Genomic DNA, 27,177 nt, shown 5'->3' with positions numbered 1-27,177 from the left:
AACTCAAGCCGTGACTACCCCTCGAAGGATCGGGTCCCAGCGAAGAACTCAAGCCGTGACTACCCGTCCTATCCATCGTCCACACCACATCACACGCACGCCAACGCACGCACACTGCTCCAAATTACCGCAACAACATTCATGGCACTTTAACAGTTATCAATGCAACATAAATCGTGCCTAGAGTTTAACTACATAATTATATGCATATAAGTGATGCATGGGCATGCTGAACATATAATAATATCGAAATTACAATTAAAATTAATATTTTACTCACAGACTTGACGATGGTCACTGAGGCGGTTGGGCGGAGGAAGAAGGCTGTCCCGGCTCACCTGACAATTATATTACAATTATTTAATACAATCTGACTCAATACAAACAAAGAAAAAGACCAATTACGTCCTAAGTTGTGCCGAAAATCCGGCAGAGTCTCTCCTATACCTAGGACCTACCCAACCTGCAAAAGGGCTCAAAATACACTTCTATACTCACAATCCATATATCCATAACTCAATCACATCACACAGCCCCTCCTGGGCCCATCAAATTAATCATCCATCACAATATGTAAAATTTCAATTTAGTCCCTATAATTGACCATTTTTGCAAAAACTGCCCAAATCAGCTCTAAAAATTCTAAAACTTTGCCCCGCGGTCCTTAGCAATATTACTAAGCTATTGCAAAAAGAATCATAATTTTCTAAGCTACCATGAATATTTTACGGATTTTTAATCCTATTTAAGCACTAGAAAATTTCGTAAAAACAAGGTTCGGGTTTACCTTTGCCGATTTCGACTTCGGGAACGCGCTCGGGACATCTGACAATGGGGGGCTAGCCAAAACCTCGGTCCAATTTGGAGACTTTTCCGGTAACGGGTCTGTCTGACCAGAATTTCGCAGACCCGGTCAACTGTCGAATTTCCGTGAATCGAGGATACCTACACGAAGCCCATAACACGGGGGTTAGTACATAAATTTTTCAGAATTTTCTAAGCTCATTTAATGCTCAGAAAAATACTGCGAAGTTCCGTGGGACTCACCGAAAAACGGTGTCGGAAAAATTCGAAATTTATGTCGTTGCGAAGCTCTCGACGAATGGAGCGTGCTGGTGGCCTCGGTTTTCTCGTGGGATTCACGGTTTTCGAGAAATCTAGTCCAAAAGTCGAAATGGGTTAAAATCTTCCCGAGCAAAAATCGGACAAACCGCTCAATGGATTTCGGCGTTCTTGGTGTCTATGGAAAGCTCTCGCCGAGTAGATGATTTTAGACAAGACCCGGTCCAATTGGTGGCCGGATCGGCCGGATTTGGCCGGGAAAGTCAAAACGGCGCGCGCGCGCAGGGGGGCGTTTTGCGCGCGTTTTTAGGCGGCCCGGTTGGGAGGGGTGGCGCGACGTCGGCCGACCGGGTCAAGGTGGTGGCTACGGTGGTGGGGAGGAGAGAGAAAAGGGAGAGGGACGACGCGCGCGGGGAAGAAAAAGGGAAGAAGGAAAATGCCGGTCCGATCCGATCCGGTTCGATTCGGCCGGTTCGATTCAGAATATAAAATTTTGAATTTTTACTCTGCCTCGGGATCGAAAATGAGGTCCAAAAATTTCGAAAAAATTTCAGAAAACTCAAAAAAATACATAGACTCCAAATATATTTTTAGTTTTACCACGTAGTCTTTAAATTAAATTTTAAAAATCATCAAAGTTTATATTTTTAGAAAATCGAACCCAATTTTTAAAATTTGAAAAATCTTAAAAAAATTCCTAAAATTTAAATAAAATTAAAATATCAAAAATGCTCATAAAATTTAAAATTTTGGGGTGTTGCATCTTCCTTGAGAGTTGATATTCTCCCATCCCCAGATCTCTCAAACGCTGTCGCTTCATTTCTTTTTTCTATCTCTATCAAAGGATTCTCTCTCCGTTTGTCATTGTGTAAGCAAAGGCGGACCGCTGGAAGATGGTCATCGACGTCGATGCTGAGCCCAACACCAATGCCCAAGGTCAGCCCAGGAAAACCCTCAAGCGAAAGCGACCATCTTTAACCTCAACGCCGCTGGCCTACTACTTAACGATTGACCAGAAGGCAGTCCAAATTGAAGCCCTAAACAGAGAAATCGAAGGACTTTTTCGGTATACAAACAATTGGTAAATCAGAAACTGGGGTTTGGTTTTTCTTCAGATTTGGGTAGAAATTACTGCAATACGCTGAATGGGATGGTGAGCATGTTGATGGAGGAGAGCGACTTGGCCCTGTCGAAATTGGTGGAGGAGATTTATAGAAAGTTGGCTGGGGAGAGACTGAAGGACAATGTGAGTGTTACGGTAGCGGTGGTGAAGAGTGCAGCGTTGTTTGTGGGGCAGAGAATGATGTACGGAGTGCCCAATATGGATGCTGATGTTTTGGAGGATAAGACTCAGGCTTCTTTCTGGTGTTGGGAGCTGATTACTCTTTGTCAATTTCTTGACTTATTTGTTCTTTTCTTGGTTTTTATTGGGTCTGTTTTTTTCTGGAAGATTTTAGATGCATTCTTTTTTTTTTTTTTTTAAACTATTGGGTTATCAATTAGTTCTGCCAATTGTTATAGTTATTAAATTTCAGTAATTTACAGACCAGGTGTCCATATTTTTAATATAAATTTATATTTCTAACTTTCTGGGATTTAATTTTTTTTTTTATGCCTTTATGTTACGTATGGTTTTATTTCCATGGATTCCTTCTGTTTAAGGAATGTCGCCTTTATTTGATGAACATAAAACCATACGTAATTCCTTCTGTACAAAAGAACTATATGTCCATATTTGATGAACATCATTTCTTGTGCAACTAATTTAGGAAGTTCTCCTGATAGTAAAAAGTGGAGGAGGAAGCAGTTGTTGCAGTTTGATAAGAGTCATAGACCTGCTTTTTATGGCATTTGGCCTAGAAAAAGGTGAACTTTTCACTAAGATCTTATCATGTTTCACAAGGACCACAAACTAAGCTAGATAATTTCTGAAAGTGCAGCAGGGGTTTTAATATGCTTAAAAATAGAACATCTCTTGTTTTGTACTGGAGACTGCCCTTTTTGTTCTGTTTTGTCTGCTTATCTTAAGTGGATTTTAGATGCTGATGTTTATGCATTGATTAGTTGATTCATTTCATGCACAGAGGCATACATGTGTAACTCCAAAGTTAAATCCTATGTACCATTTTTTTGAAGTGCCTGATAAAGTATGCTTAAAGCCCCAAGGCAATGTTCTAAAAGAACTGCAAAGAAGTGCAGCCAAATGCATAAAGCATGTGCTTTTAGAGGTTGTGCCCAGAAATGATTTTTTAAAAATTTTATGTAAAATCTCCATTATTTTAACATTTTGTTTTATGATGCTTAATCAACGTCTACTCAATAGTAATTGTTAATTAGTAATACTAAACCTTTTATTATATGTAGCCTTATGTGAATCCATGAACATTTTTCAACTCATGAAAGCTCTAACCTTTGATCTAACCATTTGTTGTTTCTTTAAGCTTTTTTATTGCACCTCATGGACATTTGTTTATGGAAATAATTGCATTTTGGATTTCATTAGCACTTAGTTCAGACATGCTTTCTGCCATTTGTGCCTAGACTCAACTAGGTCATCACCTTAATTATGCCTTGAACTTTTATTCACACTGTCAACACCGCTATGGATATATGTTATAATAAAATTTTCTTTTGCAAGTCTCATCCATCAAGGTATTGCCTACTAGCTCTGACTACATTGGGGTTTGATATGAAACTGATTTTACATTAATGTTTTTCAGTATTGTAATTGGACCACGCCACCCTTTTGGAAAGGACCCAGACTTGGATTATGATATTGACAGTGATGAAGAATGGGAAGAGGTGTGGCCTTGAGTTTTTCTATTCCTATAAAAAGTGGCGCTAAGAAAAATAATCCTCAATGACATTGTAATTCTACAGGAGGATCCTGGTGAAAGCCTCTCAGATTGTGACAAGGATGATGAAGAGCAAAGTTTAGAGGAAGGATGTTCAAAAGATGATGATGAAGATGGCTTTTTTGTACCTGACGGATATCTTTCAGAAAATGAGGTAAGAAACTGAGATTCTTGGCAATTATGAAGTTGCATTTTGTTGTATTTGTTGCCCGACACTTGTGTAATGAGTAAATAAGCTTGAGTTGATGTCAACAGGAAAATAATTGAGATTTATGTCCTCTCGCTGCCTGTCTGTCTTTTTTCACTCACACATACTTGCTATCGTGTTAGACATGGATAAAGTTTTTGCAGGTTCATTTTCACTTTTCATTTTTTGGCACAAACTTTTGTAGAACTATTTGCACTCGTGCTATGTAGTATTCACGTTTTTGCAGCATGTAAGCTAAACAAACCTGGACAAGTCACAAAGAGAACAACTATCTATTGGTTCACACATTATTATAGCCAATCAAAGGGTTTATTTATGAAGTTTTACTTGCCTTTTGCATTCAGGGAGTACAATTGGACAAAACTGATCTATTTGTTGAGGAGGCCAGAGGATCACATAGTTGTAAGCAAGACTCAGAAAATGAGAAGTTTTGTACATTGCTTCAACAGCAAAAGTATCTGAACAATTTAACAGAGACTGCACTTCGGAAAAACCAGCCCTTGATTATATTGAATTTAATGCATGAGAAGGTCCCCTTATTAGTGGCAGAAGATTTAAATGGTTTGAATAAATTGGAAAAGACTTGTTTGGACGCACTTAGCATGCGTACTTTCCCTGGTGGGCCAACTATGGGAATATCAGTGGTAAACATGCAAGCTGAAGATCAAGATGTTCGTGGTTCAATCGGCAAGGCCACTAGTACACATATCTCAACTGTGATAACTATACAAGAATCAGATATGACTATAGTTGTAAGTTGCACATTTGATGCTAGGTTTAAAAATGTCAACCACCTTGCGATTTCTAGGACTACTAGTTTCCTCAGGGAACTAATAAAATTTTCAGAAATGTTTTTGTTGTTTTTTTTTTTCTCTAATTATTATGACAGCATCTCATGCTTTGACGCTGACTGTAATTCTGATAACAGGTTTCTGCTATTCAATCTTGCTCACAGAGTATCAATAAAGTGGTAGAATCCTTGCAGCAGAAATTCCCTGCCTTCTCAAAGTCTCAGTTAAGAAATAAAGTTCATGAGATATCTGCTTTTGTAGACAATAGTTGGCAGGTTAGTGAACTGTTTGGAGATTTTTATTACCAAAATAAGTTCATGAGATATCATTAAGAAATTCCCTATATTATTTGCATCTTGAAGTGGTTGTAGGCCGAGTTTTTTTTTTTTTTTTCCCCCTAATCATTGTGGAAGATCTACGGTTCATTATTGGAACTGGAATCCTGTTAAATGGACCTAGTTAGATGAAGAACAATATGGAAAGATAAATGAATGTTGTAGATATTTTTTCCTATACTTGCAGGTCAAGAAAGAAATTCTGGATGAGGCTGGCATATCAATATCACCGGGTTCTAGTTGATGTTAATATTTTTAACATGCACTGGTATTTCTTGAATACTGAATCACTCTTAATGCAGGGAAGGGAGGGGGAAGGATGCAAAAGATTTCCACATTTTTCTCAAAGAGGTGCTTGCCTCCATCTGGTGAGAGTTCGCTGCAGTCGTCCCAAAAAATCTGATTCTGCAGTGGAGGGGCAACAGGCTTTCACATGCATTGCTCTCACCTGTAGACCAAATCCCAGTTAAGGAAAGGTTATATAAAAGAGAGTTGGCATTTAAGGATTCTTTGATTTTGTGCTTCAGCTGATTGTAATTGATCACCCACTGCCATTGTTGCTTGCTTGATGATTCTGCCAGCTTCAGCCTTGAGATGTTTCTATTAATTGCTTTTATTTTCTCTGTCACCAGCTGAGATAGGTAAATGCAGAGAAGGATGGACATGCATGGCATAATCAAATCTGACTTTTTTTTTTTTTCTTACAGTCTTAACATGAACGATATATAGATAGCATTAAATTTTGTAATGTTAGCCATTTGTTTTTTAATAAATCCATTTATCTTTATAATATTTTAATTTTAAAATAATTTATTTTCTTTTAAAAAAAAATTAAAATAAAGGACTATAACATTTTATTTGTTAATTAGTTTTAAGGTTGCCCCTCCTAAAAATACTTTCTCTAATGATCAAATTTGAGTTCTCTTATTAGAAACGCAATGGTTCTTGTTTAGTTTGTGTTTTGAAATATTTTTCTCATTTGGATTAAGACTTTTTTAGTTCATTTAAGATTTCTTCATAGATTAAGTGTTATTTTTATTGAAATATTGGATTAAATCTTACTTGTTTTAAGAATTTAATCAGTTTTCAGGTGCATCATTATTTAAATTCAGACTTTATTTATAAAAACGGAAATTATTCATTCTTAATATTAGGGATTTCATTTGATTCGAAATTAAAAAAAGAAAAGTACAGTTACAGTAGTAAAATGAGAAAAAGGATTTATATAAGTTCAGAAATGAAGAAAAAGGTTTTAAATGATGCTAAATATATATATATATATATATATATATATATATATATATATATATATATATATAATAAGAAAATGGTAATTCTGTAATTATGCCTGAAAGGAAAGGTCATTTCGAAAACGTAACGCTTTAAAAGAGACGTTTCCTCTCCGTCCTTCTTGCCCTGCAATTAATTTCCACCTCCGCCACCTCTGTAATTAATTTCCTGTTCTGTGACTTCTGTCCATCTCTTCTTTAGTTTTGCCTACTTCATTACTACTAAGCAAGCAAAAATGATTCTGAATCTTGGCCCAGTAGCCTTCCCAACCCAAAATGCCAAGTCTTCAAAAATCTTGATGGCCTCCACCTCCCAATCCACTGCTACAAGGTGACTTACTTTCCTTCCCCTCCATTTTCCTCTCAAATACCTCATTTCTTAATCTCAACGTCTTTCTTACCCTTGCTTCCTTTAAAAGCAAGGAATATAAATTTGTATTCAAATTTTTTTTTTTTTGTATCCTTAGTATTCAACATTAATTAAGCTGCAGCTTCCGTTACTGTTTTTTTTATTATTATTTTGGTTTTTTATTTGCCTGTTTGCAGTCAACTGTTCAAGTACAATATTGTCATACATGACCACTTGCTAATTTGATCAGTTTCAGGGAGAAGGTAAATGTAGAAAGATCCTACCGCCCTGCCAAAGAGGTGCATTTTCAAATAACTCATTCCATGCCACCACAAAAGATTGAGATTTTCAAATCCTTGGAGGGTTGGGCTGAGAAGAACTTATTGACACTTCTAAAGCCTGTTGAGAAGTCCTGGCAGCCGCAGGATTTTCTGCCAGAACCTGACTCTGAAGAGTTCTACGATCAGGTTAAGGAGCTGAGGGAAAGAACAAAGGAACTTTCTGATGACTATTTTGTGGTGTTGGTTGGGGATATGATAACAGAAGAAGCAGTCCCAACATACCAATCAATCCTCAACACCCTGGATGGAATTCAGGATGAGACTGGTGCGTCTCTCACTCCATGGGCAATCTGGACTCGGGCTTGGACTGCTGAAGAGAATAGACATGGAGACCTTCTTAACAAGTATCTTTACCTCTCCGGACGTGTAGACATGAGACAAATTGAGAAGACAATTCAATATCTTATAGGCTGCGCAATGGTGAGGTGTTCTTTTCAACTATATATTTTTGTAAAAGCGAAAGCTGTCTGGGCTCTGACATATTTTGCCCTTGTTAATTTGTGTCTTGTAGGAATCTAAATTTGAGAACAACCCCTACCGAGGATTCATTTACACTTCGTTCCAGGAGAGAGCGACATTTATCTCCCATGGTAACACAGCCAAACTAGCTAAGAAGCAAGGAGATATTAAGCTAGCACAGATATGCGGAACCATTGCCGCTGATGAGAAACGCCATGAAACTGCATATGTTAAGATTGCTGAGAAGCTATTTGAGATTGATCCGGACACTACTGTCTTGGCTTTTGCTGACATGATGAGGAAAAAAATTACAATGCCAGCCCAGTTGATGTACGATGGCCAGGATTATAACCTTTTCGATCACTACTCGGCTGTTGCACAGCGTCTTGGAGTCTATACTGCTAAAGACTATGCTGATATTTTGGAATTTCTTGTGGGAAGATGGAAAGTAGACAAGTTGACAGATCTTTCTAGCGAGGGACGTAGAGCTCAAAATTTTGTATGTGGATTGGCTCCACGGTTCAGAAAGTTGGAGGAGAAAGCTCAAGAAAGGGCCAAGAAAGCTCCCTCAATTCCATGTAGCTGGATTTTTGGCAGAGAAATACAACTCTAAGCTTCATGTTCTGGCTCCTAATACTACACCAACTGTGACCTGCTAGGTCACTGAGTTTTGCATTTTAGATTTTATACTGTGATAAACGTTCTCCTTAATGTCGTCCTTTTCTAAGCTCTTTATCTTTACTTTTTTGATCACCTCGTTTATCTTTCCTAAAATTGCATTTTTCTTTCATCGATGAGACTTCGACAGCCGAAATTCAGGATTTCAGCAGCCGAAGTAGATTTTGCCTGACTTTTTCTCCATTCTTTTCTAAAGTTTTAATTAAAAAGTTCAGGACTTAGTAGCCAAAGTGGGTCTAAAACATAGTTTCAAGGTTCCTAAAGGCCTAGAATATGATGTTTATAATATATATCCGATTTTATAGGATCGGGCTCGAGGGACTAGGAAGAATAAGGATATGAGGATAGCTCCCATTAAGTAAGGTAGTTGATAGGCTACAAGAAGTGAGTAACTCTAACCTTAATAAAATGAAAACTATTTATAGGTAATTAATGAGCATCCTAATGCATCACGTCATATTTATTGAGGATGTATGTATCTAGAACATGAAGATATTACATAATTGTATAACTTATTATTGGTGCATTGATGGATGTTTGATGACCCACTAACTCCCTTCATACGTATGTTATGGATCTATAAGTAAATTCTATGAGGAGAGATCTTTATGTTGCCCTTAAGGGAGATTTGTAAATTACCCCAGGTACATGATATAAGTCATGTTTAAAAGGAAAGTTTAGGGAGTTACTAGTGATAAAATCTATCTTACATAACTTGAAATCCCATGTAAATGATACATTACACATGCATGAATGAATTATACAATTAATGATGGTTAGTTTATTTACTGAGCTTGTGTAAGTTTACCTCATTTTTCTAATCCCAAGTATAGGGTTGCATGATTAGAAGAGTTCTTTAAAGAGAGTATCAAGGGTAGTCTTAGACCTTCCTTTATGTATGATGTATGGGTAGATGGACACATAATTCATGAATAAATAGCACTGTGCTGGTAATTAAAAAAATTAAAAATATGTAATAATTGTTTGAGCATGATGATGTATATGTTGTGTTAACCCTTTTAAGGGTCTGCATATTGAATCATTACACTTTAGATCTTATATATGTTAAGGTTCAAATTATGAACCATTATTATGTTATAAATGTTTATGTATGGATGAAAAGACTAAAGTGTAATGGTTTGATATATATTTAGATGGTAAAATATAGGAATGTATGTATGTTTCTCAGATTTCAGGATTTCTATGGGTTTTGACTGCCTTAAGTTGACCCGATCCTTAGCGCCGGTAACAACCCTTAGATTGGGTTGTTACAATTTATTGGTTGATCAAAGAGTTTAATGGGTTTTGGGTAAATTAAATATCTACAAAAGTGGGGTTTGATTTTTCTTAAAACACTCTTTAGCTTGCTTGATAAATAAATTAAAGGATTTTAGAATCAACCACTTTTAAACCATATATTTCCTTTAAAAATTGGATAGACCAAATCAAATCCCAATAGATTTAATTCATAAATACCAACTCTGAAATCATTTTTAACATTAATTAATCTTTATTTTTTGCACACCCATTATTAATTTAGTTAAATTTTGCTTAATTTAAGACTTTATTTACATTGCCCATTGCATATTTCTATTAATTTAATTTATATTGCTGCATTTTTATTAAATATTAGTTTCATATATAAAGTCATTAGTCTAAATAATCCAAGTAAGCATAGTTTAGTACTCAAACATAATTAATCAGAAATGATATTCTATTTATCACTTTATTACTCAATACGGTTTCCATATAAGAGGGAGAATAATTTATGAAAGGGAAAATAAAGAAAAAAAGAAGTGATATGATAATGAAAAAGATATTTTTTTATGTTTAAATTAATAAAATAATAACATATTATTGTAATTTGATCATTTGATTAAATGAATAAAATTGATATAAATTTTAAAAAATGCATTAAAAATATTGAAATTAAAAGAATGAAAAATAATTACATAAAGCAGGTAAAGTTTAATTTAATTTGAATTACGAGTATGTATAATGAGTAGTATAACGTGTGAACTAGTATATATAAAAATACAAATGAGGGGTAAATTATGAGTGGACAAAAAAAATACCCTTCATCTTTTTTCTTTTTATTAATTTTTATTTACTTACATAATATTACAAAATTTATATAAAATAAATTCATTTTTTTTATCTGAATAGAAAATTTCAAATAAAAATTCTATTTTTATTAATGTTAATACTACATTTTGGAGATGTGTATTTTCTATCAAAATTATAAAACATTGAGATTAATACGATTTTATTTATGAAATACATCGTATATTTGATATAAAAAAAAATTATTGCAATGCTGTCACTCAACATTTAAGAATTTTATCTATAACCTCTATAATATATAATTATTATTATATTATAATATATATATATATATAAAAGTACGAATAAGGGCGAATTTATGAACGGACAAAATTAGTCTTCATCTTTTATATTATTTACAGTATTAAAGTTTCAATAATTTATAATTATTAATCTATAAAGGTTTTTTATTTTAATCCTAAACTAAATAAGTAGTTAGGGGCATGAAGAATAAGATAATAGAGTCCTGTTGTCTCTCTCTCTCCTCCAGCTTGGCAAAATTCAATCTTATATGTAAATAATTTTCAAGTCACCTCTAAATGATGTTTTTTTCAAAACGCATTTTTTTTTTTTGGAAAAAAAGCGTGCAAATGATCATCGACTCATTAATCATTATATATATTGATCTGGGTTTTCTCTTTTTTGATGCTAAATGAACTTACTATTGGGATTTAAAAAAAAAAAAAAAAGAAAATAAGCATGTCCTCTCTATTTTATTTTTTGCATTCTATAGGCCAGTGTTGTGTTAATTGATCAGAGATCTTTTAATGATTGTAATGATATAATGGCTGTTGTATATAGTGTTTGATTCTAACTGATCTTATATATTGGTACTGGGTTGAAATCTATTTGGGTACAAGTCCACTTTAGTAGTGGAAGTAAATAAAATGAAAAAAGATTTTCTTTTCCAATTGAGTAGTTGAACTGTCCACAACAAGCAAAATGTATATCTTTTTATAGCCTGAACGCAGGATCATGGTGGCTTAAAATTGAAAGAAAGGAAGAGACTATTCAATATACTGTAGTTTTTGCACAATATTCTCATTCATACATAAAAACCAATAGAGGCCAAAAAAATAAACAAATGATAGAATGAACAGAAATTTAAAATATATATATATATATATATATATATATATATATATCATGTGGCAGCAGCACCACAACAAATACCATACTCTCCATATTTATTAATTCCCGAGCCATATAAATTATAAATTTAGACTTGGAAAGGCCACGGCCAATCCTTCAAGTCCTCCTCTTGCTGCACCTTAGCACTTCTCTTCATACCAGTATTGCCACCACTAACATCACCCTCCACATAGGCATAGTACTTCAAGAAGAATGCAAGAGTAAGCACCACCCACTCCAAGCAGAAAATTAACACACACAATCCACCGGCTAGCTTCAGTATCACCTCACCATCTTCTTCCCTTACATATGACTTCAATTGCCAAAGGAAATCCCCTGTTCTAGTAAAGATCAACACCGATACTGAACCTTGAAATATTGCTGTCAGCACTGTGGCCACCATGTGTGCAGCGTACCACCTATTAGTCCCTGATGACGCTGCAGCACAACCTGAAACTGCCCCAACGACAGTAAAAATGTGGAGCAGAATGAGAAAAAACCCACATATTGAAGGCACCAAGCGAAGCGAAAGGGTCAAAAATATGCAACTGGAGGCTGCACCCAGTAGAATGTAGTTCGAGAACAAGAAGATCTTATGGGTGTGATAGTGAGATTGAGACACTGCTTGTGGGTTGCCTAGAGTGATGCCCCCCATTTGCCTTTGTTCTTGACGATTGATTGGTGTTTTTCTTGGATTGTGATTGTGATTTGTTTGTGGATTGAAGTGAGAGTTCGTAGAGATGATATACTGAGAGCCTAACGGTCATATCGACAATGTGACCGTTGAAAAAGCGCACGGAAGGACCCCATGAGGTCTAAAGTCTATAACGGCTAGTTGGACAGAAAACTGGGTTTCAAGTATTGAGCCCAAAAGGAAGCCCACATATTTTTATAAGAAGAACTTTCAAGATATAATAATATATATTTTTTTCTATTTTTTATTTATTTAATTTCAGTTAAAAGTTTAAATTTAAACTCTGAAAATTATAAAAAAAGGACTCCATAATCATTAATAAAAATTCATTAGTTTTTCATTACAATACCCTTAATATTTAGATATAATAAATTCATTTAAACCTCATATTATTTTTTATTTTTTCAAAATTTTCCTTAAAATTTTATTAAATTAAAATTATCTTTTAATAGACCTTAAAAATTTTTTACAAAAATATTTTCTAGAATTATTTGACCCAATTTTTCTTAATATTTTCATTGTTATTATTATTAAAAAATTATCCATACTAATACACATGATTATTAATAATTTTAATTTATATATATATATATTTAATTTTAATATATAAAAATTATATAATATCTTAAATTTTTATTAATTATTGTAATTTTTTTATTATTTTTAGGTTGAATACATATTTTCACCTTTAAATTTTACTAAAAAAATCTCGTGATATCTTAAACTTTTAAAATATACACCTTAATTTTTACAAATATTTATAATATACTTTAACTTTTGTAAAAGTAAAATTAATAATTTCATTTTTTTCCAGAAGTTGAAAGAGATCACAATGAGTTGGGTTTTACAAGTACCTGATCAAACCAAACCTTAATAGAATGGATTTGGGTTTGAAACGAGTTCAAATTTGAAATTTAATATCAGTGAAGGATTTAAATTAGGTTTAAATTTTACATGTTGAGTATTCGTTATCCGAACTTGTTTATATAAATATTTAATTAAATATAAAATATATATTTTTATAATAATATTTATAAATTTTTATATATTTTATTTTATATAAAAAAGGAAATATTTTAAAAAATTATTAAATTTTAAAAATATAAATTATTAATAAAAATTATTTTTTATATAAATTATTAATTAAAATATATAAAATTAAAAGAGTTTAGGTATTTATCGTATAATAATAATAATTAAATTTAAAATAAATTTAAATAATTGAGAATAAATTTTAATCAAGATAAATTTAAATTTGAGAATATATATATAACCTTATTTTTATCTTTCAAACTTTTTAATAGAAATTTCATAACAAAAACTATATATATATATATATTATAACTTACTAGAGAATAATTTTTGAAATATAAATAATTTAATTATAATTTAAAATAATTAATTAAAAATAAAAAATTAACTAAAAAAATTACATGATAATATAATAATAAAATATTATGTAATAATATCATAAAATAAAATATCAAATAAAATATTATATTTTTGTTTTATATAAATAATGTAAAAATAATTTTAATTTAAATTTTATCTTAATAGTCAATATTATGTAATTTTTTGATAAGTTAATAAAATTAAATTTAATAAATTTTAATTATAAAAATATTAAAAAAATAAAATTATTTTTCTAAAATTACTTTTTTTTCGACAACACTTTATTCCAGAAAGCAGTTTCAGCTACCCAAACAGTTACTTGACTTTCGCGAAGCTCCCTCTCCCCTCATTGCAGCCGAGGCTCTGCTAACTATTTCAGTTCTTTAAGCCTACTCAAACTTTTCAAAACCTCCTCGTGCTCTCCTTTTCGCCATTTTTGTTTTAATTCGATTCCCCCCTTCAACTCTCTCTATTTTACCTATTCGAATTCAGGTGAGTTTGGCTTCTCCTTTTCTTTCGCATTTTGTTTGCCTCTCGGATTCTAATGATTGCTGTTGTTGTTTACGACTTTGAGTTTTGCAGACGATTCGCATTTAGATTAAGAAAGATGAGGAAAGGAACTCAATATGTTATTTACAAGTTTGATAGTTGTAATATTCTGTTTCCTAGTCCGGGTCTCTTATATTCTCTCTCAAATTTGTTAGTTGTTATCCATAAGTTTCTGAATGATGGTTAATTGAACATCTTACTAAGTTTGAATTTCAGTTATTAATCTTGGGGTATTTCCTTCACATTTTTTGCTTGATCTTAGCTGGTTTATTTAGAAATTTCGCAATGATGATATTGACATTGTTTTGCTGGTGATTCCTGTTTGCTGTGATGACATAAAAAATTGTATGGTTAATGGCTTTTTTGCAATTGCACCCTAGGGCGTCTAGTATTCTATATCTGTAGTGAGCAGGCAATCTGTAACAATTTCAAATACTGATTTACATTCTTATGTTATCTGGTTGCTTCGCTGAGCGCTGTCATGTTGAAACTTGGTCACATGTAGCCATTCTTAATTATACACGTGTATACAAGCTTTCTAATGTAGCTGCTTGCTGCTATCCATTAGTTAGGTTTTCTGAAATTTTTTTTTCCTCCAAAAGAAAAGATTTGTTGTGTACACCCATTCTATTAAAGTCTAAAGGTGATTATATGATTTATATCTATTCATTTATATATAATTAATTTTTTATTTCCTTCATCAAACAGCCTTTTTGCTGAAAATAGGGAAGATTTTTTTTTTAAAATTTTTTTAAAGGCAATTTGCAATCATGTAATGCAGCACTAAGGTGGGATATAAGAAAAATAATGAGAGGGCACTGGTCGATCACAATTTAAAGGGCTATTTAAGGGAGAGAGAGAGAGAGAGAGAGAGAGGAGAAAGGAGGGGGGGGGGGGGGGTGTAAGTCTTGCTCTTGTTAGTGTATCAGAGCTTGAAACTTAGGTATGCAGAATTTTTCAATAATTTTAATATTACATTTACGTAACTAAGTTAGTTAAAAATATAAAATGCTTTATAAATTATTTTCTGCAAGTAGTCTGTTACTCTTGAATTTCTCACATAGTTATTAAAGGTTCAAGGTGCATTAAGGTGCAAACAGGTTTTGGAGCCTTGGCGCAAGGCTCAGGCACGCCTAAGTGACATGAGTGGCAAAGGAAATAAAATTAGCTAAGTAATGACATGAGTGGGAAAAAAAAATTAGATAAGTAATCTTCTATAAGTAAACTCATGTTAATAACATAAATCATTTAGGATCTAGCACCAATGTTTTTAAAATCCAAATAAAAATAAAACTAAAAGATGTTAAAACTCTTAAATCACATTCAAATATTTCAAATAAATAGCAATAATTCAAAAAAAAAAAGGGGAAATACTCATCATCAAAAGCAACTTTAGTCTTCTTCATTATGACAGAAGAAATATGTTGTATGCTGCCAATCTAACCTCTTTTCTGTCCTTAATTGCTGTTTGTCAAAAGACATTTGATATTTAGTCCCAAGGGCCAAAGCATTATGGAATTTCAGAATACTAGTATATATGTGTGTGGGTGGCTGAATGGTTGATCAACTTCATAGTTCTATCAAATGACTCATTTGACATGTCCTATTCATTTTCCATTTAACTCTTTTCCCGTCTATACAAAAGGATTTTGTTTACAGAACTATGTCAAGCGAAGATGGTTCCCAAGATGACCAATACAAACAACCACAATACTACCAACAAACTTCTGGTTAGTATTATTACTGATTATATGTATAAGATGGATTGAGTCCGAGAGATTGGGCAATGAAAATTTTATTAACTAGTGTAAACCCAAACTGATATAACATTTTTGATAAGTGAGGTCCTTAAAATCCATTTATTTGTTGCTCATATAATGTCTTCTCTTGGAAATAATTTCCTAATGCTAATTTCCACAAAAATGCTAAGTTGAAATGAGTTTCTTTGGTCGTTATTGCTCTGAAATCTACATAATGGGGTCGGTGGTTATTAGGGTTTTACCACTTGATTTGAATTAATAGCGTGAAACACAAAAAGGCTTTGTTTCCTTTTGTGTGGATGCCAAATTGGCTATGATGTCCAGGCCTGTATTTTGTTTGTATCTTTGATGTCAAATTGCTTTAATTTTTATTGATTTTATTTGTAATTTGGAATTATATTTAAGAGTGATGGGTAGGCAAAGCACCATGTAATGTGTTGTATTGATGCTATGGTCCTGCATAAACTTGTGCTTTTTTATGCTATACTTGTGAGTTGTTCTGTATGAAGTAAGAGGAGGTGGATTGAGATGTTAATTTGGATCTTGTAGGTGCAGGAAATAGCTTTGAGGGGAGTTATGGCCAGGTTGTGGAAGTAGGATGGTATATTCTTGGTGAAAATCAACAACATGTTGGACCTTATGCGTCTTCTGAGCTGCATGGTGAGTTTTATATATTTTGACTGAATGCTGTTGTCTGTTATTGAGATATGAAGTTTTGAAATGTAGAATGATTGTCTTGAATCTTGTTTTTCAAAAAAATGTTTGAATTTTTTTTCATTGAATCTTGAATAAAGAAGATAGTGTAAAAAACAACCTACTCTCTCCTTTGTTTTGTCTTTGGGATTTAAATTTCTTGTTGATGTTTCCCTGTGGGAGCTCAAAAGTTTACCCCAGTGAATTTTCCCTCCATTCTTAAATTTCAGTTCTACTTCTACCAGTAATCAGTAGCATGGTTTCAGGACAATTGTTCCATCTGTAACTTGTTCATTTGGTCTAATGAGCTGTTGAAACATCTACTTTGCTTTTTACTGTACCTGCACAGATCATTTCTTAAATGGATACATCTCAGAAAGCACACTTGTATGGTCTGAAGGAAGAACAGTATGGCAACCATTGTCGTCAATTCCTGAATTGATATCAAGAGTTTCTCAACAGGGAGCTGATTCTACCACAGCAGGTGAATTTTTTTTTTTTTTCGGTGAAGATTTTTTTTTTCTTTTTATTGTTTTGAACTTTGTTTATTATGTATATATGTGAGCCACCATGTACATCTGTTAGGTTGTTTATTTACTTTTCATAACCATATGTAGTTTTTCCATTCCATCTCCTGAATGGGGATTCTTATCCTGAGATGTTTTGTCCAGCTCCAGTACCTGCCAAAAATGATAATGAGTTGGAGAACTGGCATGAAGTAAGAAAGGAGGCAAAAGGAAGCACTATTGGTTTGAAAAAAGGATCTCCTTCTGGCAATAAAGAGCAAGCTGATTGTTCATCTGCAGGTGTGAAAGGCTTTTATTTTACTCCTCTAACCTCCAAAAAAAAAATAATAAATAAAAAACACCACAAAAAAAGATAATTTAGAAGCATTTCTGTGGTTGCTGAAGGTGTCTTATGTTGTGATCTATTTTGCAGTGCCCTCCAATGGTGATGAGGCTGTGTTTGAGAAATGGCAGAAGGAGATCATAGAGGCAGAGATTGAGGCTGAACGGTTGAAAAACGGGTCTCTTTCCAGCACTGTTGGTGGTGACATTGATTTAGATGATCGCAATAGAGTTCCATCGCCACCAGATGGAGAGGAGGAATTTACAGATGATGATGGGACTTCATACAAGTGGGATAGAGGTCTTAGAGCCTGGGTGCCTCAGGTTGGTTGGACGTTTTCTAATTTTCAGGTTTTCTTAGTTTTTAGGACATCATGTTAGTTCAAGAACTACTGCAATAGCTTTATTTTGGATTTTCTGCTTGTGCTCCATGTTCTTACATTCATTTTTTAATCACATTATCTGTTAGAAATTCTTCTTCTTGTTGTATAAGCACACACGTATGTGCTAAATGTGGAACATATCAACATTTTTTTACTTCCCTTTTCTATTTGTCTTTCATGGGATTTGATTAATAGCGGAACTATAGATTCCAATAAATTATGGTGGTTTCTATGGTTACTTTGTGTAAACCAAAGTAAGATTACTTTGTTCAGGAAAAAAAATTTCAAAGTTCATGAAATTTATGCATTTTCTTGTAAATTTTACGTAAAAATGTCTATTTTTCACGAAGCAATTATTTTATGAAAAGCATATTAGATTAATAAAAAAAATTGGTGACACTTCACAGAAAGAAATTATTTCTAAATATAATTTTTTTTATGAAATCAATAATAAAACATTATTTTAAATCAATAATAGTAAATTGTGTTATTTATACATTTTATTACTAATGGAGCGTTTGCTATGAGGTTAACCGGGGGTAATTATTACACTTGTAACTTTCAACCTCTTATTAATGTTGTTTGGATGATATAAGAGAATAGGTAACTTTTGACTTCTTTGATATTTAACCCCTCTTAAAGGTTAAATGTTTTAACCTTGGAAGAACTAAGTTAACCAAGCTTAATGATTGGATTAACACTATACTTCTTTTAAGTTCATTTATTAACCTCCTACCAAACACCATTAACTATTATAGCATTAATTATTTTTTACACCCTTAATAATTACTCTTTTAAAATTTACAAGAGTGACACTTAATCTTCAATTTTTTAATCTTATACCAAACATATTCTAAATGTAAATAATTCCATGAATTGTTGTTAGTTTAAAGTAATATTTTTATTTTATTGATCTTTTTAGAAAGTATTATATTTGTATATATATATATTTTTTTTTCATGAAGTGCCATTTTTTTTTGTTAATATAATATGTTTTATTTTTAATAATTTACTTTACAAAAAATAAGTATTGCTTTATGTAAATATATGAGAAAATATAAAAATTTTGTAAAGCTAGATTTTTTTTTTTTTTTTGTGAAATAGAACAAAGTAGTCTTACTTTGTTTAATCATAAATCCACCACAAATTATTTATGTGAACAATGTGCCATTGATTATTAATTCTCGATTGGTTTTTATGCTTTCATATAGCGTGCTTGGATTGACAGAGGGAGGGAGTTAATTTATTGGCAATAAGCCTTTTTCCCTTGTATATATATATATAATAGAGAGAGAGAGAGAGAGAGAGAGAGAGAGAGAGAGAGAGAGTACTCTAGATTTATTTATTAATTTGTTTGGAGTTCATTTGTTAGTTAGATGACATAAAAACACATGATGAAGATGGGTCCTGTCCCTATAGATAGTTCTCTAGTTAGTCAACGATGTTCATGAGTCGCATAACAATTTGTAAATCATTTTTATTTATAATTTGGCCTTTGAAAAAGAGTAAGCTTCAATATTCTGTTGTTAGAAACAATCCAAGTCACAGATTGCTTCTGAAACTTCCGTGGGTACTGCCAAGTTGTTTGATTATAATCGTTTTTGTCAATTTTGAGAATATCCTGTGAGTGTGTGCTCAAACAATATATGTACTAAGGTTGGAAGGGGTTGGGAAAGGTGGGAATACCCTGAAAATTTGCATTACAAGAGAGAAAAGTATTGAATGCCTATTTTTTGAGCTTCAAATTTATGATACACGGTCTAGATTTATTATTTATTTATTTGGAGTTTGTTGCAGTATGTAACCTAATATCACCTTCTCACTGGAATAAATAAATGCATATTAGAATTTTACTGATTGATTGACATATATAGGATAATACAACAAGCATGACTGGGCAATATGAGGTAGAAGAAATGACCTTCTTGAAAGAAGAGGAAGTTTTTCCAACTGTGAATATTCTTGATGTGGCTACAAAGGAAGAGGATAATTGTACTGGTGAAACTCTGGAATCAAAACATAATGGAAAGAGGAAACTAGAGGACATGGAAGCTGATAAGAAGAACAAGCAAGCAGATAAACAAGACAATCAAGCTGATAAGAAGGTCTTCTTTCCCCCATCTTTTTCTCTCTTTCCTATTATATATTATAATTATTTGAAGATGGCTCCAGACAACTTTTTTATGTCTTCCTGTACTTAAAAAATTTGTTTTGTATTAAAATGTCATAATCACCAACTTTTTGGGACAATAAAAATGAAGATGCACTATTATTATTGCAATATTCGAAAAAGAAGAGGAAGAGGGGGGGGGGGGGGGGGGGTGGTTGTATTTCCGGTTCTACTGCCCCCCTTCATTGTTTTGTTAATTTTGCAGGCAGCCAATAAAGCCCCTGATGGTTGGTTTGAATTGAAAGTCAATACACATGTTTATGTAACTGGGTTGCCTGATGATGTCATGGCTGAAGAAGTAACTCCTGGATACTATTTAATTCTGTTTTATTATAATTCTTTTACCAAGAAACTCATTTTTGAGAAATATGTTGCAGGTTGTGGAGGTATTTTCCAAGTGTGGGATAATCAAAGAGGTATGATGTAACGCTAAGGTTCTAAGTTACCTTTTTTCTTGTTGTGCTCAGTTTCCATGGTGGGATGGAATCTTATGACTTTTGTTAAAGTTCTGTCCTACCATCATCAGCAGAAAACAACTTGTCTCTGGCTACACAGTCTGGGGAAATAATCCCCTCTATCTCTCTATTTTTTTTTTCAAATTTTAATGTCTTGGGAGATAATTTTGTTAAATAATTTACAAGTTTTATTCAAATAAGCTTCTACTATTGTGGTACTGACTGTAACACAGCATCTTGAACTATGATCTGAAACCATATGAATTCAATGACTCGGTATTCATTTGCTAGATTTCAAAGCGGTGAAGAGAATTCTTCTTCCTCTCTCTCTCTCTCTCTGTCTCACACACACACACACACAGAGATAGAGAAACAAAGTGGTCTCTTTTTTAATGCTGAATGGGTATAGTTCTGTATATACATATGCCCTACATGGTCTGATATTTTAAATTTTATATCTAATAAGCCAAAACATAAATTTATACAGGATCCTGAAACCAAAAAGCCTCGTGTGAAGATCTATGTTGACAAAGAGACGGGAAGAGTAAAGGGAGATGCATTAGTTACATATTTGAAGGTAATTGCTTTGTGTTCTTGACCCTGTGATGTGGGTTGTGACAGTCAATACTTTTTATGCCTGGATCTATTTTATTTATGATTGTACACTAGGAACCATCAGTTGATTTGGCTTTGCAAATTTTGGATGGGGCACCTTTACGTCCTGGTGATACAATCCCTATGACTGTCAGCAGAGCCAAGTTTGAACAGAAGGGTAAATATAATAATACGTAATATTTCCATCTTTGTTGATTACCCTATGACGATTTTTATAAATGATTATTGTTTTTGTTTGGGAATTGGGATATGAACATCTCTCTATATCATCTTGGTTATGCAATTTCACTATATTTTTATTAGAGGCTGTCTTGTTTTGCTAATGAGCAGTATTTGTGCTAAATGCAGGGGATAGATTTATACCCAAAAAAGTAGATAACAAGAAGAAAAAGAAGCTAAGACAGGTCGAGGAGAAGATACTTGGTTGGGGTGTGTTATCTCAAATTTAAAATGTTGTTGTATATATCACGGCTATGATGTTTGACCTAATTGCATTTCTATTTTAGTGCATATATTTTATTGGGCAATGTATATTGATTTATGATTTGTGATATCATTGTATCATTTGCTACATTTGAGGTGCAGAATGTAATTTGGTAAATAGTGCAAATAACAGTTCCTAGTCAAGTTACTTCCCTTCATCATTCTGTCTTCTGAAATCACAGATTTGGTCTTTTATGTTGCTGGCATATCTGTGATTTAGGATTATTGCTGCTATCAAAATTTAATTTTGACTGTAGGAAAGTAGTCCCTGCTATTGCTGCCTAAAATCTGTTCACATTTCAGCCTTATTTGACTCATTTCTGAGAATGATGTTGGTCTTTTTAACTTTTTTCCTTTTTCTCTTGTTGAGGGATTTATTATTTAATAAATGTGTATGAAGATAGTTTATTATGTGTATCAGGGACAGAATAGTAGCTTTTTTGCAGTAGCATAGCTCCTCTTTTTTTTTTTTTTTTCTTCTTCCTGGTTTTGTGTGTGTTTCTTGAAAATTTTTTCAGTTTAATGCTTGCTAAATCTGATTCTGGTTTGTTAAAACTTATGAGAACATTCTAAGTCATATGGTTCTGATGTGCATAAAAAGTGCAGTTTCTTTTTCTTTTTCTTTTTTTAGTTAAAACAGCCGTGATAGATTAAATTTCTACAAGTCTACTATTGAATTTGACAAGGACAAATTCATTATTGAAAATTATATTTCATGCTTTCTTTCATTTTCAAAATACATCTTTCAATATTTGTTCCTTGAGAGTTTAGACATGTTATGAATGTAGCTTTTCTTGAAGCTTTAACTTTAGTTCCACTTTTAGTTGCTTTCATTGATGATGCTATGTGGATAGCTGACACAATGTGTACCTTATATGATACAGGTGGCCTTGATGATGCAAAGGTGTCAATTCCAGCTACTGTTGTTCTTCGTTACATGTTTACTCCTGCTGAAATGAGGGTAAGACTGAACTTGTGTTGTTTCAGCAAATATTTCTTGCAATAAAAAATTGGAATATTGAAATGCTTGATACTGCAATTGCTCTGATGATGCCTGGTCCAATATTTGGTTGGACACAGATGATGGAATCATATTGATTTAATGGGTAAAAATGCAGAGGATAGATCAAGTTATTCCTTGATGTCATTTTCCTTCCTCTTCTTAGTATATTTAAGATTTCCCTTATGCCCAAGACCTTGTCTAGAGAGAAATTTTCACGAGATTTACCTTGTACCCGAGACCTTATATAGAGAAAAAGTTGGTCTCTCTTAGAATTTCTAGAGCGCTGCAAAAATATATAACTGAGATAAATAAAATCTTTGGAGAGTTGTTGATGCTAATTTATCTGTTTATGTTGCAAGAACATGTATTTTTCACAGGTCTATTTGTATACATTAGATTCGAAAGCTTCCAATGGTCTTCTTCTCTGGGCTTTTGGTTTATCCATTCTTCCTATGATAGCACTGTAGGTGTTGCGAGTGGTAAAAGCTAATAGATTATGCTGCCAGGTTTTAAACTTGTTGAAACATTACAAAATTTAAAGAAATTGCATTGGTGGTTTTATGTTGTAAGTGCCATAATTCCCCCCTCCCCCCCACACCCCCCCCCCCCAAAAACCCCCCAAAAAAAAAAAAAAAAATCATCTTACATATATTTACTACTGCTGCTACTTTTTGTGGTTAATATTCTAAATTCAGTCAAAACTAGCTGTTAAATTGAAAAATTTAAGTGGCACAGCTTATTTCTGTTTCTGCATTTGTACTTTGCTGTCTTGCTAGATTCTCATCTGAATTGTAATTGGGAATTCTTCTATTATTAATAGGCTGATGAGAATTTACGTTCAGAACTGGAGTTGGATGTTAAGGGGGAATGTGTGAAGCTTGGTCCAGTTGATTCAGTCAAGGTAACTGAAATGATCAGGCACTCTCTTTTCATACTTCTATATGTGCCTTGTCCCAAATTTACTAGATGAACTGGCATGTGAAATGATTGTGCATTCTCATTTTCTTTGCATTTTCAACATGTACATTTCTGATCATATGAGATAAACTGGTCATGGAATAGAAAATTTCACTTGCTTGTTTAGTTTCAGCAGGAAATTTTCTCCCCTTTTGCATGTGATAGTGCATATTTTTATTTGATTTTGCTTATTTTATTAGCAGATGGTAGTCCTTTATTCTCGGAAACAGATTATGCTGACTTCGTGAATTTTGAGGTGGGAATTTCATTATCATTGAAAATTGTGTTCTGAGTTTTCTTTTCACTAGCTTCCATAGCAGCTTACCTCTAAAATGGTTTCCGTGCTAGTAGGCTTCTAAATCCTTCAGAAATTAGTAGTTCATGATTATATATTAGCACCTTGGGCTTGTGACAGCATTATTGAATTTTTTTTCTTTTTCTGTCATTTTATTTTATTACTCTGCTTTTTTTTTTTAAAAAAAAAAATTGTCAACTTCTGAAACCTAATTTGAGAAAAAAGTGGGATTAATCTGTGCATTTTCATACTTGAATAGAAAATTCTTCCATCTTCTTTATGAAATATTTTATAGTCCTAGCCATTAAAGTTTAGTTATCATTATAGAAAATTTGATGGATCTTGTTTTTATGCCAAGAGCCTCCACTCCTGTATCAATGGAGGAACTTGATTGGAAATGTGAAAATACTCCTTATTCTTCATGTTGCATTCCTTTACAGAAGCTTTGTTGGTTTCAAAAATTTCAGTTCCATTGCAGGTACATGTTACTATAAAAATTTGTATGCCTAATATTTCCTGCTTGTTTTGAATCTATTTAAGTGAGACTAATCCATATTTGTCACAATAGATCATTCGATCAATTATGTTGTTCTACCTGGAACATCTTTGCCTCTCTTGAATGAAAATGTGAACATACTCATCATTCTTCCTCTTCTTTACCTTTACTGTAGCCTTTTTTTCCCTCAAAATTTCAGTTTCATTGCAAGTTCCTTGTGCATGAATAATTTTTCTATTTGAGTTGGTGTTCCTGCTTGTTTTGAATGTGTATTCATGGGGTAAATTTCATCCACCATCCCTGATCAACATTAACATCCTTAAACTTCAATTTGTCTCTGAAAACTCCTTGATCTTTTATTTGAATCTCATGAAGCTCCTTTTTGCTTAAATCCATTAATTCCTCGGATGGAATATCCACCTGGTATACATGTCCTCTTAATACTAATGTGAATTTTCTCTTTCGTCATTTCTTGATTCTCTCTTTCATCCCTCATCAAACCAAACCAAACTCAAGCTTTTCTTCGAAAAATGAATCCAACAAACCCCATGGGACCAAATTCGTCCCAGTTCCTTCCTATTCCAACTTTTCTCCCCAAATCTGTCAAAATATTATTGAATTTATTTGTATCTCTAAAAGCATCATTAACTCAAAATCTAAAATTACCCTAACAGACAACAAAACATTACAAGATGAAGGCTAATTCTAATTGCTAGTTAAAGCAAAACCCAGTAGGCAAATCTGCCCTAAAGCCAATATTCCTTTATGTATGTTTTTTGTCACCGCAATATGAAGCTTCCAATGAAGAAAATGCTGCAAGCATGAAAGAATTCAAAGTTTGAGTGGGCTGGGTGTTTAAACAAGCTGTGAAGTGGATAGTATTAATAAGAATGATTTTATATGATTTTGAAAAGAAAGAGAGAGAGAAACAAAAGAGAGTTTTGTTGTTATGGAAGGAAAATGAGATCAGAGAGGAAAAAGGGGGGGGGGGGGTTGTGGGGAAGGGGTGGAAGAGAGAGAGAGAGAGAGAGAGAGAGAGAGAGTTCAAGTGAGGAGAGAGTACTTTACATTATCACTTTGGCTTTAAAAAATTGTTAAAATGGGTAAAATTGGAGGCTACATGGATGTTCCAAATAAATAATTGATGGAATCATGAAAAAGGGAATTTTATGAGGTCAAAATAGAATATTAGGGAGTTTAAAGAGACAAAATGAAGTTTAGGGGCATTAATATGCACAACAATTAGTTCAGGGATGACGTGAAATTAATCGTCTAAGTTCAATTACTCTTCTGTACTTGTTGGAGAAGTTCAATTTAGTTATTTTTAATTTTTTTTGTCTAATTTAGTCCATAAATTTTAATTTAAGCTCAATTTAGCTCAAAAATTAAAAAAAAAATAAAGAAATTGTAAATCAAGAAATTTAGTCTCAAAATTAAAAAATTGAATGTCTTGAATTTTGAGTGAAATCAAGAAATCAAGTCTATAAATTTTAATTTTTGGGTTAAATGGATCTTAAATTGAAACTTCTGGATTAATTTGAACAAAAAGCTAAAAATGAGCAAAATTGAACTTTTCCAATAAATACAGGGCTAAATTGAACATTTTGCTGAAATTAATCTTTATTCATGCATTGCTGTGTTCACTTATGGTTTTGTTTGCAGGTCTGTGAGAATCATCCACAGGGTGTGGTGTTGGTAAAATTTAAGGATAGGAAGGATGCTCGAAAGTGCATAGAATTGATGAATGGTCGATGGTAAATTCTTTATTTGATAATGATATTGAGCAGCTACATTTCACTCGCACTCTCTCTGAATTATACGTACTCAAAATGAAAGGATGCCATTACATTTGGGATTGAAATATTAATATTATTATTCCCTTCAAACCTTGAGGGAGAGATGGACTGTTTTATATGGACAAGGGGGAGTCGGTTTTATTTAAAATTTCTACTATTAATATTTGTTGTTCTTTTTTTTTTAAAAAAAAAAAGGTTCAGTGGTCGACAGATTCATGCTAGTGAGGATGATGGATCAGTTAATCATGCTTTGGTCCGAGATTTTGAGGATGATGCTGCTAGACTGGAGCAATTTGGAGCCGAACTGGAAGCTAAGTTAATATTTGCACAACACTGAATGTATGTTTGAGATGCACAACACTGACTAAGTTAATAAGTTAATATTGAAATGCTGCTCATAATCTAAATTTTAAGATGGTTATACGGGAAAAATGAAAGGCTTTTCATCTAAATTTTAGGACACAGTTTCCATTTGGTTTTATTTTCCCTGCCTGCCGTCTTCGTCTCCATTCGTTAGGAGCGAGCGGGGATTGGAATGCCAAAATATCTTGGATTCTTGTTCCAAGAACCTAACAATTCCATGCTTGGAAATCTATTATAGAGTGGTGGTTACCATATTTCATGCTTGAAATTTCTTAGTTTTGATGGGAAAGAAAGGTTGTCGAAGAAAAATTAAAAACATGAGTTAGTCCACATTCATGTCATAATCTAATCCACCAAACTTGTTTCACTTGCTCTAACTAATATGAATTATAAGTGTACCTTTAATATGTAGAAATCAATACTCCCCAAGATAGTTGAAACATGCAAGCAAACACGTGGCACTCATTCAAAATGTATTTTCAAAGAAAAACCTCTTCCCGTAGAAAAAGAAATTTTCAAGTAAAGCTTTTACAGATTTATAAAAAAACAATTATTTATATATATAAAAAAAAGAATGATAAATAAACTTTCAATTTAAATAAAAAATTTTGAATTTTCTTTTCA

General features: G+C 32.8%; 4 protein-coding genes across 9 annotated transcripts; 3 read left to right on the top strand and 1 right to left on the bottom strand.

Moving 5' to 3' along the window:
• The first annotated feature begins 1,823 nt into the window (after window positions 1–1,823).
• LOC110642680 (chromatin assembly factor 1 subunit FAS1) lies at window positions 1,824–5,697 on the top strand. Its single transcript, XM_058150468.1, is given in 8 exon segments — window positions 1,824–2,124; window positions 2,127–2,533; window positions 2,765–2,928; window positions 3,783–3,864; window positions 3,943–4,071; window positions 4,470–4,877; window positions 5,054–5,191; window positions 5,439–5,697. Coding segments are annotated over 8 exon segments (1,554 nt in total). The 5' UTR covers window positions 1,824–1,955; the 3' UTR covers window positions 5,496–5,697.
• A 920-nt stretch (window positions 5,698–6,617) lies between these two features.
• LOC110642681 (stearoyl-[acyl-carrier-protein] 9-desaturase 5, chloroplastic) lies at window positions 6,618–8,421 on the top strand. Of its 2 annotated transcripts, none has more exons than XM_058149525.1 (3): window positions 6,618–6,871; window positions 7,146–7,650; window positions 7,742–8,421. In XM_058149525.1, exons 1-3 carry the CDS (start codon window positions 6,777–6,779, stop codon window positions 8,300–8,302), a joined length of 1,161 nt encoding a protein of 386 aa, XP_058005508.1. In that variant the 5' UTR covers window positions 6,618–6,776; the 3' UTR covers window positions 8,303–8,421. The 2 variants fall into 2 exon arrangements, with proteins under 2 accessions (XP_058005508.1, XP_021650478.2); XM_021794786.2 differs by having other exon boundaries at window positions 7,140–7,650; window positions 7,742–8,419.
• A 3,173-nt stretch (window positions 8,422–11,594) lies between these two features.
• LOC110642691 (uncharacterized) lies at window positions 11,595–12,320 on the bottom strand. The gene has a single exon (XM_021794804.2). The coding sequence runs from the start codon at window positions 12,254–12,256 to the stop codon at window positions 11,690–11,692; it is 567 nt and encodes a 188-aa protein (XP_021650496.2). The 5' UTR covers window positions 12,257–12,320; the 3' UTR covers window positions 11,595–11,689.
• A 1,733-nt stretch (window positions 12,321–14,053) lies between these two features.
• LOC110642688 (splicing factor U2AF-associated protein 2) lies at window positions 14,054–26,603 on the top strand. 5 transcript variants are annotated; one of them, XM_058149524.1, is made up of 16 exons: window positions 14,054–14,179; window positions 15,882–15,966; window positions 16,552–16,656; window positions 17,039–17,173; window positions 17,361–17,495; window positions 17,629–17,861; window positions 19,795–20,025; window positions 20,296–20,388; window positions 20,468–20,506; window positions 21,033–21,122; window positions 21,215–21,317; window positions 21,509–21,589; window positions 22,528–22,604; window positions 23,467–23,547; window positions 26,057–26,148; window positions 26,386–26,603. In XM_058149524.1, the coding sequence occupies exons 2-16, from the start codon at window positions 15,900–15,902 to the stop codon at window positions 26,525–26,527; spliced, it is 1,704 nt and encodes a 567-aa protein (XP_058005507.1). In that variant the 5' UTR covers window positions 14,054–14,179; window positions 15,882–15,899; the 3' UTR covers window positions 26,528–26,603. The 5 variants fall into 5 exon arrangements, 4 of the variants coding, with proteins under 4 accessions (XP_058005507.1, XP_058005505.1, XP_058005506.1 ...); XM_058149522.1 differs by having other exon boundaries at window positions 16,546–16,656; XR_009149943.1 differs by lacking the exon at window positions 14,054–14,179 and adding an exon at window positions 23,807–23,859 and having other exon boundaries at window positions 15,705–15,966; window positions 16,546–16,656; window positions 26,386–26,403.
• Window positions 26,604–27,177: the final 574 nt, after the last annotated feature.

Source organism: Hevea brasiliensis, chromosome 7 (genome assembly GCF_030052815.1).
Source record: "Hevea brasiliensis isolate MT/VB/25A 57/8 chromosome 7, ASM3005281v1, whole genome shotgun sequence".
In the NCBI taxonomy this organism is placed as follows: domain Eukaryota; kingdom Viridiplantae; phylum Streptophyta; class Magnoliopsida; order Malpighiales; family Euphorbiaceae; genus Hevea; species Hevea brasiliensis.
This window is presented reverse-complemented; position numbering and strand designations above follow the sequence as displayed.